Source organism: Uranotaenia lowii, chromosome 3 (genome assembly GCF_029784155.1).
Source record: "Uranotaenia lowii strain MFRU-FL chromosome 3, ASM2978415v1, whole genome shotgun sequence".
NCBI lineage: Eukaryota > Metazoa > Arthropoda > Insecta > Diptera > Culicidae > Uranotaenia > Uranotaenia lowii.
Window position 1 is genome coordinate 187,183,959 of NC_073693.1, and position 20,308 is coordinate 187,204,266.

At 34.6% G+C, this 20,308-nt stretch overlaps 1 protein-coding gene across 2 annotated transcripts in view; it reads right to left on the minus strand.

Moving 5' to 3' along the window:
• Positions 1 to 3,662: 3,662 nt before the first annotated feature.
• The window catches only part of LOC129751742 (uncharacterized), a 184,954-nt gene continuing 168,308 nt past the window's right edge, over positions 3,663 to 20,308 (minus strand). For both annotated transcript variants that reach the window (XM_055747422.1, XM_055747423.1), the window contains exons 7-8: positions 18,852 to 18,976; positions 3,663 to 5,522 (exon numbers count right to left, since the gene is read on the minus strand). In XM_055747422.1, coding sequence (XP_055603397.1) covers positions 5,407 to 5,522; positions 18,852 to 18,976 — 241 coding nt within the window. In that variant the 3' untranslated portion in view covers positions 3,663 to 5,406. The remainder of the gene's footprint in view (positions 5,523 to 18,851; positions 18,977 to 20,308) is intronic.

Genomic DNA, 20,308 nt, shown 5'->3' on the forward strand with positions numbered 1-20,308 from the left:
GCTTCCAATTTCTATACAATTATGAACGGTACTGTATGTTGGAAAGTGTTCTGCCGCTCATAGCGCAACCGTTCCATTTGCGTTTTTATCATTTTTTTTAGTTTATCGCTGGAAACACTTAACTTTTACCTGTAGTATCAAGAGAAGACTTTATTTTCAGTATGTACTTTTTTCTGATAAACATTGAAAAAAGTTTTTTAGTTTATCGCTGGAAACACTTAACTTTTACCTGTAGTATCAAGAGAAAACTTTATTTTCAGTATGTACTTTTTCTGATGAACATTGAAAAAAGTCATTTTATCCTATTTCATAAATGATCGCCAGTCGGTTCCTCTTCCATAAGAGCCCAGCAAATGTTTTTCAACAGAATTAAAACGAAAAAATAAACCTTATAAAGCGAAGAGCTTTCGATTACCGTTGCAGTGACAGATTTGGTTGATTACATTGATTTAAAAAGCATATAAGTGCCGAATTCTCGTTGGGCCGTTTTACGATTTTTCATTGCCGTTTTTCTCATTTCAACAAAAACGTAAATGGGACGGACTTGCTTTGAGCGGCAGAATAGCCTTGGTAGTTTTGATCACACTAGTCAAAAGTGTCTTCCGATCATATCCTTTAACCCCCCAAACCTTCAAATCAAAATTGTTTTGCTAGGATGCAGAGGTGACCTCGGTCCTAAAGCACAAGCCTGATCTTTCATCCCTTTCTACCTTTTCCAAACTATCCATTGACTACTAGGACGTGGCCGGCGCCGTTATTGATGTTGAAAGAGAGAGCATCAGTTTTGTTCATTGTGAGTGTGCTGTCAATCCCAGACACCATTCTTTTGACCTCTGGACAAAATTGATGGCCTTGGTCAATCACGGAGTAGCAACCATTGGCGATGTGGAACTTGTTCTACTGAGCCACGCCAGCGATCATGGAATTCGAAATGTTTTAAAAGTGTTTTAATTACAATGAAAAAATGAATGTGTTTAAATTAAAATGATAGAATTTTGTTGCGTTGAATTAAATAATGCTGTACAACTATTTATGATTCATTTCGAGTTCAATGATTTAAGGTGGATGTGAGTAGTCAATCAAGCTAAGCTAAGCTAAGCTAAGTGATTGTCCCTTATCTTTATTATTCTCCCTTTAGCGTGCTGTCTCTCTCTAGTCAATATCTCTTTATTCCAGTTTTGTGTATATTTTGTGGTAAGTGTTTTGTGGAATGTGTTTTTTAAATTTGATGTGATCGTTAGGAGTTCTCTATCTAAATCTTTTACAATTTTTTTACAAGTTTTTATTTTTAATAGTTTTTATTTAGAAATTTTGAAAATATTGATTATAGACTATTCATTTACACGGGACATGATACATAAAAACAGATGCTACATAAACCAGGCAACATCTAGGCGTTCGCTTATGGGTACTCTTCGTGAGTGGCATAGGGTAACTGACCCAACTGGTAACATAATATAAAGCAAAATTAATTAAAATCATCCTTTTTATTTATATGGCATTGACCACGATCAGCCCCCATAATAATCAAATGCTGGAAGCTAGATGTCCAAAGTCGAACCTGACTAAATAATCTTACTATGACTTCTCCAAGTCGAGGTACAATCAGATTCCAAAAAATTAAAAGAAGAATGGAATCTTATCAAATTTAAAAATACACTGCTGGTCAAAAGTTCGGGATCACCCTCAAAAACATGAAAATTAAGCTAAAGCTAAAGTTTCATCATTTTCAGATGATTTTCACCAAATAGTCCGACCGTTAAAAAAATATCCAAATTTGTTTTGACCATAACTTAGTTGTCCTACAATTTATTGCAGATCGGATTGGCTTATTTGAAAGCACGACATTTTTATTTAAAATCGCTCAAATAATATAAATAATTATTGAATAAGGAAATTTTTTGTTTTTTTTATCAATGTAAAGACCCATGGTTATTATTAGAACAGATGACAGGTGTTTTTTTTGCTTTTAGATGCCGTAATTCCTTATGAGAAAAACTGAAAAATTGCAAAAAAATACTCCTTAAAAATTTTGTTTTCGTTTTTCGCCAAATTTACGTGATAAAAAAAACTTAGAAGGTCCACAAATGTTTATGAACGCATAAAACGGTAAATAGAACAAACTGGCATTTTCAGAAATGTTGAAAAATGTTTGATTTGTGAAATACTGATGGTGGCTCATTTTGCCCGCTCTGCGCATTTTGTTCCTAGTTCCCCTACCTACAAACTTTACAAAACACATAAGATGAAAAAAAAGGAAAAATAAAAACGAAGGGGAGGTTTTATGCCCTTTGGAGGAGTCAGATGAAATGTATTGCTCCAGGGGGCTTTTCCCTGCTATTTGCAAATCGCAAATTAAACCAATTTAAAAAAAATGTTTTAGGATCTTCTTACAAAATATCGTTACATTGAAAGTGATATTATTCAATCCACCAAATGAAACTTACCTCACTGAACGAAATAAATAGCTGAAACTACCAGTAGCGCCCTCGCAAATGGCCTATGATGATGGTATAGCGAGGAGATTGCTTGTGATATCTTTTTTTTTGTTTTCCGGAAGACGAACCTTGCGGCAAGAATCATCCGAGACAGGGAAAATGGGCAAGAAAAAGAAATAAAATGAGGTCCACTGATCCGAAGGCGTAACAAATGGCCAGGTTAGGAGGGACGCTGGCGAACATCTCATGACTACCCCGCTTCTCTCACATTTCGAATACCGACGTTTATATTCAAAAGATGGGTGACCGGAAAGGGATCGTTGTGATATAGGAAAAGAAAATAGACCAATTTGTGTTTTTTTGCTTCAATTTTCTTTCATATATACGCTGATGGAGATGTCTCAATTCTCGCACCGTATACAATGATTTTTTTTTTATTACTTATGTCCATTTGGGTTTGATCAATGATACAATTTTTTTTTGGTTTTTTTCTTTTATTTTTTGTAGTTGTTGTTTTTGCTGATATTAAACATAATACATCGATCTTAGTTGATACAGTTGTTTTTTTATTTGCAATTTGTGGGTGAATGTGTGATTTAATATGTTTCTGTTTGGTTTTATTTCGTTCGTTAATAAGTGTGTCCAAGTTATACTTTTTGTTCTAACGCGTTTTTGTTCTATATGTTTTAGTCACCCGTTTGCTAAAACTCAACGATACGAGTGATAATATCGTGTTTTTTCAGTTCCTGACAATTTCGCTAGATATATAACTAAAGGGTTTTGTTGGTTGGTTGGATCAGTAGTAGTTATTTTAACATGTCTCACAACTGTAGTCTGACTTCTTGTGGCTTTGTTCGAATATTTTGATCGGGTTGGTTTGTATTTACATAACTATTTGGTAAACGTTCAACAATTGCTCAAAATTCAATCCCTATAGAAAATAATGTACATTTTGATTTCACCAACTTTGATTTCTGGTTCTTTGTAGGTCTTTTGTCACCTGGGTATATTTTTCTTCCGTCTGCAAACTGATGTTGTTTATGCCATCAATTTTATATTCAACCCAATCAGCTGAAATAGTTGTTATCAGGAAATCATTCTCGAATCTCAATAAGGGCATGTTATCTCGTTCTGGGCATAATTGCGTAATAGAATCTCACCTAAGAAACACAGGGGAGAATAGGGATACTTGATCCCAGTTTCTTATTCATCATACTTTTTGGAAAATTTAACATTTCCTGACGGAGTGTATTTTTAATGTTATATGCTCCAAAAGTGAAAACGACATATGAACCCGTAGATGAAACAGAAGCATAATTTAAGGACGAAAAAAATTGTGAAATTGTAAAAGTTAAAGGAGACTTGATCCGCTTGGCAAAATCTAAAGCTAAAAATGTGCTAAAAAGTTCATTGAATATTAGTTCTCATTTAATAATCTTTTAGTGTCAGACAAAGAAAATTCTAAAAGTTTGTTTACTACCTTACAGGCAATTCATACTGTAAGGATCTATTTTCTATTTGCAATTGCATAATGCAATTTTTAAAATCCTCTTTATCAGGCAGTTATTGGTTCAATTTTGGATATTGGATAAATGTAAGTAATTTCGTGCTAAGCAATGAGCAAGATCTTTTCAGAAGAATAATATATCTTCATGAACTCTTGGGATCAATTCAACACATATTATTAGTTTTGGAGAACTTTCTCTGTAAAAAAAAATGAGAAATTAATATTGCTTTGAAAATATGGCTTGATAAAGATCATATTAAAGTCTAAAGATTGACATATTAGAATCATTGTTTGCCGGTTTGAGATATGGCTAAGGGATTAAGTCATCCCAGGGATCAAGTATTATAATTCTTCCCTATAGATGGAAACCTTTGACAGGTGTTGAGTTGGTAGCAGAAACTCAGAATATTTGAATTTTCCATTGACGGATTCTCAAGAAAAATAATTTATGACTGGAAAATTTTTGACCGTTTTTTTTCCTTAACAGCATCAAAGAGTTGAATAAATGAGCGAAATAATACCTACTTTTCTATGGATTTTCATCCAATCGGATGATTCATTCTTAAAAGCAGTGGTGTTCTAGGCCCGAAAATCATAATTGAAACACAATATTTCCAAGGAAATAAAGTTTGTAATGCCAAAAGCGGACTTTCTCGATAAAATAATACATTGCAAAGTAACGTCGTGGTGTCGTTAATAATATCGCAGTCTGCAAATCCCGTTAGCTCGTAGTGAGAATGTACGACATGAGAGTGTACAAACGTGCTACAAACTGTGCAGTGTGTCATTAATTTCCGAAACAATGAAAAACTGATGGGCTTTCTTTTATTCGCGCAACAACTTGCAATTTGAGATTTTTTCCGTTGTGATGAACGGTCGGCCATTTAATGGATCAACAATAGAATGGATGGATCAATGCAAAGAATGAAGATTAGACGGAGGGAGAATGCTATTCTTCTCGGAGCGCCAAAGAAAAATGATATATAAATCATCATGACTGAAGGATTTACCCTCGTTTTTTTCGCTCCATTTTATCTTCTTACAGATTCTTTATAAAGTTCCCATGGGCCGGCTTATTTTTTTCTCTATTGCCAAAATTCGCACGATAACGCCTAGCCAATTGTGGATGACCATCTGCTGGTGATGGTGTGATGGAAAAATCTACTAAAAGGCGTCAAATGAAGCCTTTCATTAGCGCGGGTCCGCCACCAAACGGACAACCCAGCTGATGGGTAATCTGGATGGTTGTGCATTCTCGCTGAATGATTGATATATTGTCGCCTTTTCGAAAATGTAGAACTGGAATGTATGCTGAGCTGCGTTGCGTTGGGTTGATTTCGTTTGATGGCGAGGCGATTCCAATGTCCGCCGTATACTACTACTAACCTTTATCAAATCGGCCAGGGAAGCTGTCGTCCCGGTTCTGGACTGACCGTCATCATTCAGGGCTGGCGAGCTCCATTACGTGTAGGATATGTGCAACTGTATCCAATAGGACAGAACACAGTAGAAGACCAGTATCGAAATTGCTCTTTCTTTGTAGCACCCATTGTGTTGGACAGCGGCCGGAGTTTCGCCTAGAAATATGCAAATAAAATTTTCATTAGCATCCGAATTGTGAAGGTTGATTGCGACTTTAATCGCCACCCGCGAAACATACTAAATTGAAAAAGTCTACGGTTGTCTAGGGTTGATACAGTCACACTTTTTATATACATTTTTCGAACAAATTTATTTTAATTTTAAATTGATCAAATTTATGTGAAACATATTATTCGCAACACAAAATTTACAAACGTGTTGCCAAAAATTAACGGGGTCTGTATATACAATTATTTTCAAGTTTATTACTTAATTCATCGACCATATCGGTGAAAAGTAATGTCCTTTTTAGTTAGAACATCTTAAGATTATAGAATCTTATATACGGAAAAATACGAAAAATTTCTTCCACAATTTGTTTTGAATTGCTTAACGGATAAATCAAGCATGAGTTTGCTTTTTTTGGACGTATCAATTGGCGTTGAGGACCAAAAATGTGAAAAAAGGGTGCGAAATAAGAATAGCACAACTTGAGTTTTTCAACAAAAACAAGATTATTTTTCAAAATTTACTGTGTAAAAGTGAATAATAAAGCTTCAACGAATTATTTGAATGGATAACTGCATATATCAAATTCCTTAACGCTAGACGAGCATCTCTTAAAACCTCGTTTTAATACCTTTGAAAACCTTTGGAATTCTGGAAAACTCCTAAAATGCAGTTATCCATTCAAATAATTCGTAGAAGCTTTTTTATTCACTTTTACACAGTAAATTTTGAAAAATAATCTTGTTTTTGTTGAAAAACTCAAGTGGTGTTATTCTTATTTCGCACTTTTTTTCACATTTTTGGTCCTCAACGCCAACTACTACGTCCAAAAAAGTAAACTCATGCTTGATTTATCCGTTAAGCAATTCAGACCAAACTGTCGAAGGAATTTTTCGTATTTTTCAAGCATTGATATTTAAACAAGCAATACACATAGTGGTGCTATTCTTATTTCGCTCACTGTATGAAGTGGTAAATGCAGATAGAGTTGCATTTACCACTACACATTAGTAGGCGAAGCGTGGTTCGCCCCACAAGCGGTAAGCTGCAGTGCGAACCACGCTTGGCCCACTAGAGTTCCTAAAAAGGACATCACTTTTCACCGATAAGGCCGATTAACTATCATCATACAATACAATCCACCTGATTCTTCATCCGATGATTCGTCAGGTTGAGTTCTAAACCGTTTAAACAATTATTCCAGTTGTAAATGTTTTCTTGGACTAAATAGTCCCCTCGATTGTTCTTCGTCAGCAAACTTCACTGTGAGTCTGCGGTTGTCGTTAATCCATTTGAAACATTGTTTAACTATGTGATCAACATTAACGCAATAATGGCAAACAACTGACTGATTCCTTTTAAAATTCTGCGGACTAAATGCTACGACTTATATAATTTTTATGATAACGGTTATTTGATGGACGTCTACTTCTGTTGCGTATAAAATTTTCACGGTAATTAAAACTGTCAAAACGATCTTTACGTCATAAACGAAGTCCGCTGCATGAGATCATCTGCTCTCTTGCTCATGCCAATTCCCAATTAATTATTCGTTCAGCGCTAGCTAATGTTAAATTTTCTTCAGCTAACATTTTTTGTTGCAAGTTTTTATCTAACACTTCCATTAATAAATTGTATGGCTATATCTTTGAATTCCCCAAATGCGCAAAACTCCACTTCAAACTTAATTGCCAAGACGAAGTTTTCCGCGGATTCATCTGGCTGTTGCGAACGTAAATAAAACTTTAATCTTTGTATTAAATCGGAATCGCTCTTGACAAATCGACTTTTCAATTATTTTACGATATCATCATATGGTACACCTGATAAATCATTGGCTGGATACAAAAGAATAAGTTCCTGAAAAATCGCTGGTCCTGACAATGTTATAAATAAAGCTTTTGTTGAAGTACGAGTAGCCAACCCAGGTTTGTGTTGGAATTGGTTAAATATCATTTATTTACTTCGTCAAGTCCTTATACAATAACTTAATTCTTTAGCGATTACCATCTTGTATGTATGTATGTATGTATGTATGTATCCACCTTGAGTTTACGGCAGCACCGCGGTTGTGGCAAAGAAAATAACCCGCGCGTCCATCTTGGTTACCACGCAATACAGTCATAACTACTCAATGAGACTTTCAAGGGAACAGAATCGTAAGCAGAGGCACTTACGGTATCCAGGGTTGAAAGGGACAAAATCTCGAACAGCTATAACCATATTGTTGACTAACCAAGATAGCATGCAAATTATAATCCCGCCCTCAAGGCTTCCGAAAAGAGGGTGCGTCCTTATTTTACAAAAAGTAATCAAATACTTTATTTTTCTCAACCATGCCAAATTCCCTTGACATAAATTGAGGAACGTCTAGTATTCAATGCGGTACTAGCATACACGGTAACCCGCTCTCTTTGCAAAACGAGGATACCCAGATGCCCCTACCCTATACGTTGTAACAACAAAATTTATACAGTGTAATGTGATATAATTTAATATAATATAATATAGTGTTATTTAATATAATACAATATAACGGTATGATCTGGTATAATATAGTACAATATAATAAAATAATATAATACCAATACATGATATAAGTTATTTGGTGTATCGATAAATGTAAATATACGGCTAAATTGAAATAAGAATAAATCGAATAAGAAAATGTGCTCGGCAATATTTTTCCCATTATTGTATCTGCATGTTCTGAAAAGTTGAAAGACTATTAAGATTAAAAAAAATATATTTGTTATGCTGACAATGATATTCTGCATATTTGTGTAAAAAATGATGCATTCTATCAAACCTCATTCAAATATAAATAATTACAATTGAGGCTCTGAGGATCAGAGGACTGCAAGTCCAAAATCATCCATTTTGAGTCAAGTTTATCTAACGATTCCTCATGTTTCAATGTACATCTGGTGCAAAACTCGATTTCTTAAAATAATTTTAGTGAACACTTTTCCAATTGAGTTCAAACTGCTCAAATTCGAAAAAAATATATGACAAATCTCCATCACAACTTGTACGCGCGTTTTCTCGAAGCTATCCTAAAGGTACTTGAACCCCTCTGATCCCAAGCGCCTCAATAACAAACCTACAACATCATATGCAACTTATTTGACAAACAGATAAACTGCAATCTATTAATGGTGCTGAAAACAATTTATTAGTAAAATGTATATTTTACATTAGATTTGATAAAAAATATTTATTGTAATTTTGGAAATCCATGATAGGCTGAAAACGAAATATGAGAATTAATAAACTGAAATTTACATGTAGTTAAAAATGGAGATAACAATTAATTATAATAAAAAATTTCTTGCATACTGGTCAGAGGAGCTGCAAGACGAAAATCGTGAATATATCAGCTTATACAAATCTTGCCAGGATTACTTTAAAATAAATAAAAATATATTTGTTTCAAAACATAAGATGTTGATAATGTTCTGAAATAAACTTTTTGTTATTTAACCTGGGGAAATCCATCTGAAAATTTATTATAATAAAAAAAAAACTACATTTATGTCCATAATCTCCGATGATGATAATAATCTAAGTAGTTCATAAAAACCTGAAACAAAAATAAGATTACGAAAAATTCCTTAAACTGCGTTTCCATAGCATAAGACTCGCCAGACTTAGTATCAATAAAATTCAATCAATTAATAAATAAATAATAAGTATAATTGAACATAGCGAAAATAATGATAAATTATAAGTAAATTAAATCTATTAACTACAATGAAATATGAAATGAATTAATTATAAAAAAAAAAATAAAATGCATTTGTAGATAAAGTCTTCTCCCGGTCTCAATGGTTTGCTATACTGAAAACACGTATGTGATATATTTAAAATTAAAATTTCATTTCTTGAAGTGCAATGTCTTCAGATCACCTGGGGAAATATAATGTAAATATTGTGATAAATTAGACTGCATCCAAGAATTTTAAGAAAAATGTACATACATGCGCTTTAGATCGAAGAAACAAAAAAAAGAGGCATTTAAATGAAGTCATCGTGACAAAAATGAAAAAATTGGGCATTAAGTTTTGAAAATGTGAATACGTAAAATTCTAAGCTTGTTTAAAAAAATAAATAAATAAATAAACAATCGAATTAAACATCATATTTAGTTTTTTCAAACAAATAAGTTAATATTATAACTAGTTTTCAAATAATAATACAGGATAGAAAAAATGAACAAATGTAAACAAAAAGAAAAAAAAACGGACAGATTAGAATTAGAATAATATAAATATAATTATTTTTGATTAGTTATTATTAATTTAATTGTAATTCATGTATAACCAAAAACGATGATTTCATTTTTTTTGCCATTATCCTGAAAATATCCAGGAAAGAAGTATAAACTAGAATAACGTATTGAAAAACACCAAATAGCAAACGAGATAATTGTTAAGTATATGAGTTATTGTTCCTTTTCACCGCAATCGATTCATGTCACGCCTCACTGTGCTACCTTGCTCACCTTGCTTCGCTCCAATAAACAGAAACTCGCCACATCAAATAATACCTAAGATACCTGAGTGCATACATTCGAACAATGAAATGCGTGACAGATTTAACACCCTGCTGGACAGTTGCACCACCCTGCCGCCACGAGTTCTAAGCCTACCATGATGCTTGAGAGCCAACAGTAGCAAATAGATGCGCACTTCGCGCAAAGAGAATCCGTACGTCATCGGCCCAAACCACGCGGCACCATGAACACCTGTTTCACAAACACAAACCTAATGATGTTTTTGGAATAGAATTATATCATAACATAAACTGCAAATGTCGATGAAATTATAGATATGCTGAAAATGAATGAAAGAATACCGTAGTAAAAACTAATGAAATAATAAAACGATTGAGTTAATGAAGATCTAAAGAAATTAAGACAAAATATTTTAAAATTGAAATGTGGAGATAGGTACAGCATTTTTCAAGTAAGCATTATTAATATTCGATCAGATCACCTCTAGTTTATCGGAATGAAAAATGATTACTTGAGCCGTTGATTAATTAAAAAAAAAATCTACGAATCTGGGGAACGCATTCTAAACAGCTAAAAAATTGTTATGCTGTTGGCATTAATATGATAAATATGATATGATAAGATACAATACGATCAGCACAGAACAAATTATGTGCACCATAGATTTTTTAAACTCCTTTAGGCAATTGCTAGAATTTAAATAATATTAGATAAGTGTAAAATTTCGAAAAATCCACTGCAACGATTGCCCGGCTGCTCGATAAAAGTGATATAATAAAACATAAACCTGTGAAAATAAAACAGATGTTTTCTACATAATAATAATAATTTGGAAAAAGAAACTGTAATCAGAAGAGCTTAGAAGATAAAGTATAAAAAAATCAATCATTAGAAACTTCTCATCCGGAGCACATTTCAGCCCTTACCGCCGCCACTGAAATAAAGCATGATTAAATGATGATTACGACGATGACAATCATTGCAACACATTTTTAAGTCACACACACACACACAATTGACACCAAACCTCTAGTCGTTCTTACCACCGCAATATTTCGCAAGAACAAAATTTTTTTTTTCCATTCGATCATTTGTGCTAAATGAACTTAAAACACTCCAGTCCCTTTCTTTTGATTAAAAATATATTATTTCTTAGGAGGGCTGCATTGAATGAAACCGGGAAGCTTAGATTATAACTAAAAATAACTCAAATTTGGCTGTTCCAAAAAGCATTTTTAGTCTTTCTGTTTATACTTAGCTTGAAATTTCAGCTCTCTCTCTCTCTTATGAAGCTCCATTGTGTTAGTTTTCTACCCATTCCCGAAAATCTTCTTGGTTTTCACCCACAGGCTTCTTATTTCATTGAATACCATTTCTGCATATAGCACATTTATCATCGCAATCACGTTTTCTCGCTCCTTCAATTTGCCTCACTTCATGCCATTTTTTCTAATCCCTTTTAGCCCACAGCCTTCACACACAACTTTTTTTTTACATATCACACACCGGCACAAAAATTCCCAGCAAACCAAACCAACTGAAGGTAAGCTCGTAGTAGGCCTTGACGCCGTTCAAACTGAACCAAAAAAAGGCTTACTAACGCTAACGCCTATCATCAAAATTAGATTGATAGGACACACTACACACACATCTTCATTTCGAACATGCGATGATTGGAATGGAAAACCTCCGCGAACGAGCCAAACAATCAATTTTCTGGCCTTGCCATCACTAGCAACCACAACTGTAATTCACAAAACTTAACTAATTCCAATATTCCTTCTCTTTTTCTCTATACAAATCTTCGAAAATCCTCCACATCGTACCCATGTCAAACACTACCGATCAAACTAAACACTTCCGAGAACAGCGGCGAAACCGAAAACGATCCGAGCTCACCGACAGCCAGATCCGAACTGCTTTAGCGATTACCATCTTGTCGCTTAAAACTAACTAATTCCCAAACTCAGGATCAGTTCTTATTTCCTATCGGATTCTGAGATATGCTCTCAGAATAAACTGCCAACACTGCTGGGTTACTCTGAGGCTGATGTCATGCTGAAACAACTAGCAACGCAACGCAACGCAACGTTGCAATAAGATTGCGTTGCAACGCATTAGTATGTCATGCTGGCGCGACCTGTCACTTTGAAATTCCCTACAAATCATCACTTCTCTACATCTGATAATGCTTTGAATCGTCTCCTTTCTTTCGGGAGCCATCAAAAACTCTTCAAATCACGACCCGGATTGCAAGAATGCCGAAATTTGAACAGACAAAATTCCTTGTTTTTTTGCCGGAACTAAGAATTCATGAAAATTTTCTCGCCGATTAAGATATTTTTTAGTTTATTATCACAAGTTCGGACAAATCTTCGTACTATTGTGCTTAAAACCCGGAATCACTGCTTCAAATCGAGAAAAAACAATATTCCTATTGGATTTCCTACTAGTCGCGCTACAAAACACATTGGCATCAGATTGGTCGCGCTATACAAAGCGACCAGTATGACAGGCCTGCGCGATTTCCATGGAGATCAAATGAGAGCTGGTTAGTCGTGTGAACGTTGCGTTGTAGGTCGCGTTGCTAGTTGTTTCAGCATGACATCAGCCTGAACCACATGCTGTGTTGGCTAAATAAGCTGATCGTGTATGATGGCAACATTTGTATTCTTGTCATCATCATCGATGATCATTGGTTATCAAAACGCTATTGTTCCCCACATGCGAATTCACCGAACAAAAGGGAAAGATGAATCAAAATAAACTAATGTGGTTTTGGTACTCCTCATAAAGGAACGAAGTCGTTCCGGAACGGAATTTTTGTAAGAGGATCCGAAAAACCGTAAGTATCAACAGCCTTTTTTGAATCTGCAAGAATTTGATTATACCTATGTGGAAAAAATCCCAATTGCTCAATATAAGCTTCAATCGAACCACCTATACTGCTTGCCATATTTCATCAACTTCAAAAAAACATCAGTGGGTGGGTGTTCCTAATTTCGCATGTGTGCCTGATGTTAACATACCGTTTGGTATTCACTGTTTGTGATGTTACTTTTCACTTATCACAACTTTAAAAATAATAATAATGTAGTGGATCATGTGAACCTTCATTAAAAAAAAAAATCTAACTCACAGGATTTTAGTATAATCCGGATTCTTTCAAAGTATGTCAAAATTGAATGGAATTATGAGCATTTTTCTTTAAAAAAAATACTTTTTTAGAAATGAAAGATTGAAGCTGAATTTGTCAACCTTTTTTTTTAATTTTCGTCGGATTGTTTTTAATTATAATTTTAGTAATTCATATGTTGGAACCATGTTTTTCATGTAAAACTAAAAAAAGGTTATGTCCACAATTAGGAACACAATTTTCTATGTGTTCCTAATTTCAGGGCTAGAAGTTGGTCACTTTTTAGTAACTTTGTCACTTTTTTCAGGCTGGTCACTCAGAAGTTACTTTTTTTTGAAATTTGGTCCCAAAAGTCACTATTTTGTATATAATTTCCATACAACCGAGGTTATTTTTTTTAACTTTTTCTACTCTTTAAAAACGTCAAAAACGTTAGTGGTATGTATTCATTATTTTATTATTAGGTTATTCGTTTATTATTTGACGGGTTCCTTTTCTTTCCTTTCGAGTCCTGTGGTAACTCACACGACCTAAATTGAGAGAATGGCTCGGATTCTGTTAGGAAGATTATTGTTTTGTTTTGCTATGATATATCGCTTACACTTAAACATTAACATTATATGGATCACAATTGGAATTTAAAAAAAAAATAGTTTTTCGCCTAAAAATATATAGTTTTTTGTTTATTTGTGACACTTTACCAACGTTTTGGCATTCGTGTCAAGAAAAAATATTTCCTCAAGTGACACCATTAGGTACTACATGTTTAACCAAGATTTGAAGTGTTATGACTTTCAAAGCTTGAATTTGTTACAAATAATTCTCAACTTAATTTAAAAAAAAAATCAATCAAAATCTGTACAGTGCACTAAATCACATGGCAGGAAACATTTCATGAATTCAATGCTCTTGGTTGTATTAAATGGAAGCTAAACTTGTGAAAGTGACTCAATTGAATCGAATATATAAGATATTTTATTTCTAAGTTCCCTTATTTTTAGACATTTTCGAATCATTTGAAAGATTGGTAGATATACATAGATTTCAAAGCTTTTTTGAAGTTTTCGATAACTTTCAGTAATTTTTGTACCTTTTAAGAGGTTTACTGATATATTTTCTACAATATTCCAATAGGTGTTTCTTGGATGGATACAATATTTCTGAGGTGTTTCTTGGATCTGTTAATTTTTTAAAGAAATTGTCGTGTTAAATCATTTATGAATATTTTTTTAAAATTCCTTCCTTTTTGAACATCATTTTTTTTCTAGTGAATCTATCTAATGATTGATATGTAAATCATGCAATAAAGTCTGCAGAGAATCCTCTTAGGAAATGTTCCATATTTGTAAGTAAATTCTTTTTGAGTTAGTTTTAGATTTGAAAATTTATATTCTACCTTGAAGATGCGTCTCGTAAAATTATTTAGCTTTTTTGTGTTACTATCATGTTAAGTCCATTTTTTCGCTAAGCTTCTTTAAGTCATTGTCAATCTTCTGTCAACATTTTGTCCTTTATCTTTTTTCAAACCTCTATCATTGTTTGTCACTTTTTCATTAGGTTCTCCCAATTTTTAATTTCATGACTCTTTCATGAAATGAAATTTCTATAAATGTAAATCTTAACTCAATTTCAGGTAAATTTTTTTAACTTTCGTTTAACATGTGCTGGTTTTTTATTTGCATATGTATGTAGATCTTTCACATATAACAATTTTGTTGAAAATGTTGGTTTCTGTAAATTTATTTCGAATTGTTAACTTTTTTCAATATAATTTTAAAAATTTGTGGGTTTTTTTTTCAAAGAAAATGGATAAACTCGAAGTTCTTGTCAGGCTAAGTTGTCCTAGTCTTTACAGTACGATCTTTTGGTTCCCTCCCATTGTTTCTTTAGAACTCTAGGATTCTGCTGTCGCTATTCTTAAATTATCTAAGCTCATTTAAAGGTTCCTCTTTTGTCCAACATATTGCTTTGCTACAAGTGAGACCAACAGCCTTCCAAAAAACGTTTTTCAATTAACATAATTTTCTTTAAAGCGTTTTGTTTTAGTTTTTAATGTCATTTTTTAGTTAGTTTTCGTCTTGATCTGGTCACAAATTTTACCTTAATTTTACTTCAAAGTAACTATTTTGCCCTACTTTTTACCGCATGGTCGCTTCTAGCCCTGAATTATGGACATAGTCAAAGTATACACATAACACACGACGTATTACAGGACACGACACATAACGTTCTTACTTAACGGAAAAAGGATATAAAGTTACCTTTTTGTCGACCGGTTCCGGGCTCGATGTTGCCCATCTACAGGACGATGTCCGACTGATTACACAAAGGATAATTACAGCTCCAGTTTCATACTTGATGTAGTATTCGTCGAACGCAATTGGCATTATGCGGATTTTTGTTTGATCAGGTTGAAGAGAGGTGAAATGATCGGCGGCTCGTCTTCGTTCATCAACGGTTTTTCGGCGGTGCTGATGAACATCGACTCCCAAGCATTCAGGTGTGATGTTTTCCGTACAAACTTCCTAAATTTGACCTTTTTCCAATCGACGGAATGGTCAAACTCTGTTGTGTGGGCGGCAACACTCGATTCATTAATCCTCCCATTCTCAACGGCATTTTTGTGTTCTTTGAGACGGACTTTGAATTTACGGCGAGTTTGACCAATATAAATAGCCGGGCAGCTGCTGCATGGAATTTCGTAGATTCCGGATCTATCCTCCTCAGGAATCTTGTCTTTAAGCGAGACTAGACGATCCTTGAGGGTGTTTCCACTCTTGTATGCGGTTTTTAGACCATGCTGCAGAAGAATCTGGCTGATTCCGTTAGTCAATTTGGGATAAAACGGTAGACTAACTCTTTGCGATTCTTCTTTTTCCGGTGTTAGTGTTGTTGCATCACTTCGGTGCTTTTTTAGGGCGTGCTTGCGAAGAATTTTTCCTTTGACGTCTCCGCACTCTTCCCCAGTGTCCCCACTTCCGATGCCCTCCATAGCCTACGAAAACATTTGGAACGCCGCCGAGTTCCTCCCAACCAGATTGAGGCCTACAAAACTGTCGCAGAAGTGTGTATGAGGCAGAACTACTTCATGTTCCGGGGTAAGTTTTACAAACAGACCTTTGGCCTCAGCATGGGGAGCAAACTTTCCCCCCTTCTGGCAGAAGTATTCATGGCCGATTTTGAGACCGATTTGGAGAAAAGGGAAAAACTCTTCCCCCGTGTCTGGTGGCGCTACGTGGATGACATTTTCGCTTCTGTAAAAGAACGCTACCTCCCACAGACACTAGAATTATTGAATAATCAGCATAGATCGATAAAATTTACGGTTGAGAAAGAAGTTGAGGGAAAACTGCCCTTCCAGGACAACACAATAAAGTTTGGAATCTACCGGAAACCAACCTCAACTGACAGGTATATTACGGTCGACTCAAATCACTTTGGTGCTCAGAAACAAGCCGCCTTCCACTCTATGGCACACCGGCTGTACCATATTCCAATGGAAAAGCCAGAGTTTGAAGACGAGAAGCAAAAAATTGTTGATGCAGGAATTGTGAATGGATACGACAATGACTTCGTTCGTAAAATTCTTCGCAAGCACGCCCGAAAAAAGCACCGAAGTGATGCAACAACACTAACACCGGAAAAAGAAGAATCGCAAAGAGTTAGTCTACCGTTTTATCCCAAATTGACTAACGGAATCAGCCAGATTCTTCTGCAGCATGGTCTAAAAACCGCATACAAGAGTGGAAACACCCTCAAGGATCGTCTAGTCTCGCTTAAAGACAAGATTCCTGAGGAGGATAGATCCGGAATCTACGAAATTCCATGCAGCAGCTGCCCGGCTATTTATATTGGTCAAACTCGCCGTAAATTCAAAGTCCGTCTCAAAGAACACAAAAATGCCGTTGAGAATGGGAGGATTAATGAATCGAGTGTTGCCGCCCACACAACAGAGTTTGACCATTCCGTCGATTGGAAAAAGGTCAAATTTAGGAAGTTTGTACGGAAAACATCACACCTGAATGCTTGGGAGTCGATGTTCATCAGCACCGCCGAAAAACCGTTGATGAACGAAGACGAGCCGCCGATCATTTCACCTCTCTTCAACCTGATCAAACAAAAATCCGCATAATGCCAATTGCGTTCGACGAATACTACATCAAGTATGAAACTGGAGCTGTAATTATCCTTTGTGTAATCAGTCGGACATCGTCCTGTAGATGGGCAACATCGAGCCCGGAACCGGTCGACAAAAAGGTAACTTTATATCCTTTTTCCGTTAAGTAAGAACGTTATGTGTCGTGTCCTGTAATACGTCGTGTGTTATGTGTATAGTTAAAGTTCTTACGTAAGCACAAATCATATAAAAATGAGTGATAGTCAAAGTATTCCGAAATTTATCAAAGTGGAATGGATATAAGCGACGTAAAGTTGTTAAACAAATTTCGTCTTAACTTAATTTTCAACGAACTGTTAAATTATACTGTTTTTAGTTAAAACATAATATTTTTTCACCTTTAGTGTATTTCAAAGCTAAAAATGTCGAAAACATATTTTTGTCAGGTTGTATAGAACGCACCAGAAAAGGAAACTATCAAGTTACAGAGAACGAGAAAAGATTTGAAAGGAAAAATCTCAAAAAAGGAAAAGGAAAATCTTGATAAAATACGTTGTATACCGTCGACACGATGCCCCGTGCAACATTTCCCCGCTAAGAAAAAGGTGTAAGTTGCATTAAACTTTGTTTTATTAAAAAATCAAATGAAAACGTTTGAAAATTTATTGTTTTTGATATATTTGTGATGTTCCAATGTGTTTGTGATTTGTGAAGCACCATTTGCAGATATTTTGAAGTTTGTTCGAAATAAATTGTTTAGTCAAAAATGTTTTAAAAGAAAAAGCATAAGGGTGCTGCATACATTTAGGGGTAAAAAAAACTTCAAAAAAATTTCTACCTAAAATCATAAAAATTGATGCTTTTAGAAATTTACAAACGCGTGTTGCAAGACAATCATATTCAGAATGAGCTAAAACTTTGCCAGTATTCTTTTATCATTGATTGATTCAAGGTTGGGGGTGGGAGCTAGTTTTCAATGAAATTGTGAAATAAGAGTCACAATATTGTGCATTGAAATTGTTTGTTTATAAATAACTGGCTTATTTATTCAATTTAATTTCGTAATCAATGTAGCGCTAGTCAGCATAGAAATTGAAAATTTGAAACCAGTGAAAACTATCGTAAAATATATGCTGGCTAATACACCAAATAGTTCATTGGTTTCGACAGCTCTTTTAAAGTGGGGAAATTATTTTTATTCATATTTCAAGCAAACTATGAAAAATTGCTCCAGTTGGGGCTAGTAATAATATATTCAGAGCGTACCGAGCTCATCTGTATTTAGTTGTACCATTTTTGCTCAACTATTTTTGTCAAGAGATTTCACCGGCATTTGATGAGTCAGAAATTTAAACTTTCAAACCAAGTGAATTTATAATTAATGTAAATGAAGATAACCCTAGAATTTCACTGCTGCTAGACTGAAGTGGGTTGAATTGCTACGCACATTCCAACGTTAATGGCGACGGAAACGAGCGCGAAGATAATGCTTCAATTCTACCGAAGATATACAGTGTCAAAGCAAAGTTCTACTAGAAGCTACGTACCATTCAGCACTTGGATTTGAGCGGAGGTCGTCTGCTTGTCGGCCACGGTGCAAGTATAGATTCCGCTGTGCGTCCTCTCGGCCTGGATTATGGACAACCGGCTGTGGAACCACTGTTTCGATAGGCTGGAAAATAATTAGAGTAGAGGGTATTTCAATTTGCTGCTTCGAGCTACTTCTACTTGGATTGGACGGTTATCTGCGTATGGTGTATACAGAAGCAGCACTTACACGCTGACTCATTCACTCTTTCATTCATTCATTCAGTCATTCACTCGGTCATACGAGCGCTGCTCCTTCAGAAACAAAAGGACAAAAGGGTTCGTATTGAATTATCGTAATCGTGTTTGTATTTCCGAGCTAATAGAAATTGCTCCACCCGATGATATGGATGCCACGCCGCAATACTAGTGTCACAGATTTCTGGCTCAGCCCTGAGGTTAAGCATATTGTGTGTGTTGTACTTTTGGCAAAGGATCACAACTCATGATGACACTATTTGAGGCGAAATGAGATGGTCGGCATGAGTAAGGGGCCATGCGGGCTAATATATTATCTGATGACATGAAACAGGTTTGTCCTTTCTGATCTTGTCCGGCTGTTTTCTACCAGCATGTGTTTCAATTCCGGACCATTAATCAAGGTTGCGGAAAAATACCAAGTATTACAGTATAAAGTGGGGTTTTGTTTTGACAAATCCTAAATTTTAACTTAAAAGAAAAAGCTAAACGGTAACAATGTTTCAGATTCTACTTTGTTTCGGTCGGTACCTTTAGGGAAAATTCAATTGATTTATGGTTTGCAGAATCTTGTTAACTGTGTAGACTTTATTTTAATCCTTCGTTTCATGATTTTTTATTTTTCCTCAAAAGTTATTTTAAACAGATGGAAATGATGTGTACATCAAGAAAAAAAAAATGAAAATAAAATACGATTTTTCCATTTTTCCATACATTAATTGTTGCAAATTTGTTACTTTATGAAACGAAGGGTTAAAAGATGTACCACAGCTCAGGCGTTTGGAGCAAAACGGGTATAATGGCATTCAAATTAATTTCGAGAAACCCTTTTTTTTTTTATTGTTGTGTAATGCCATTTTCAATACATTTTCCAAAAACATGAATTTTTCTTTCGATCGTAAAACTATGTAAAAAAAATTCTAAAAATCTGACACAATTCACCATGTATATAGTTTGAATCATAAACAATTGACATAATTAACTCAAAATTGATCATTATTGCACTTCTATCCCTTTGACTCTGAAGGCCTCAATTGTTAGTTTGTAGTAGTAAAATTGAAAAAAAAAAACATTTGGAATTATTTAAAGAATTTTTACTAATTTAAAAATTTTCCAAATAAATGGTTTCTTCAACAGTTTTCTCAATCAAATTATTTTTAGCTAACGGTGATAACACCACTATATCTTATCCCATTTTGTTGAATGAGATTGTAATCTC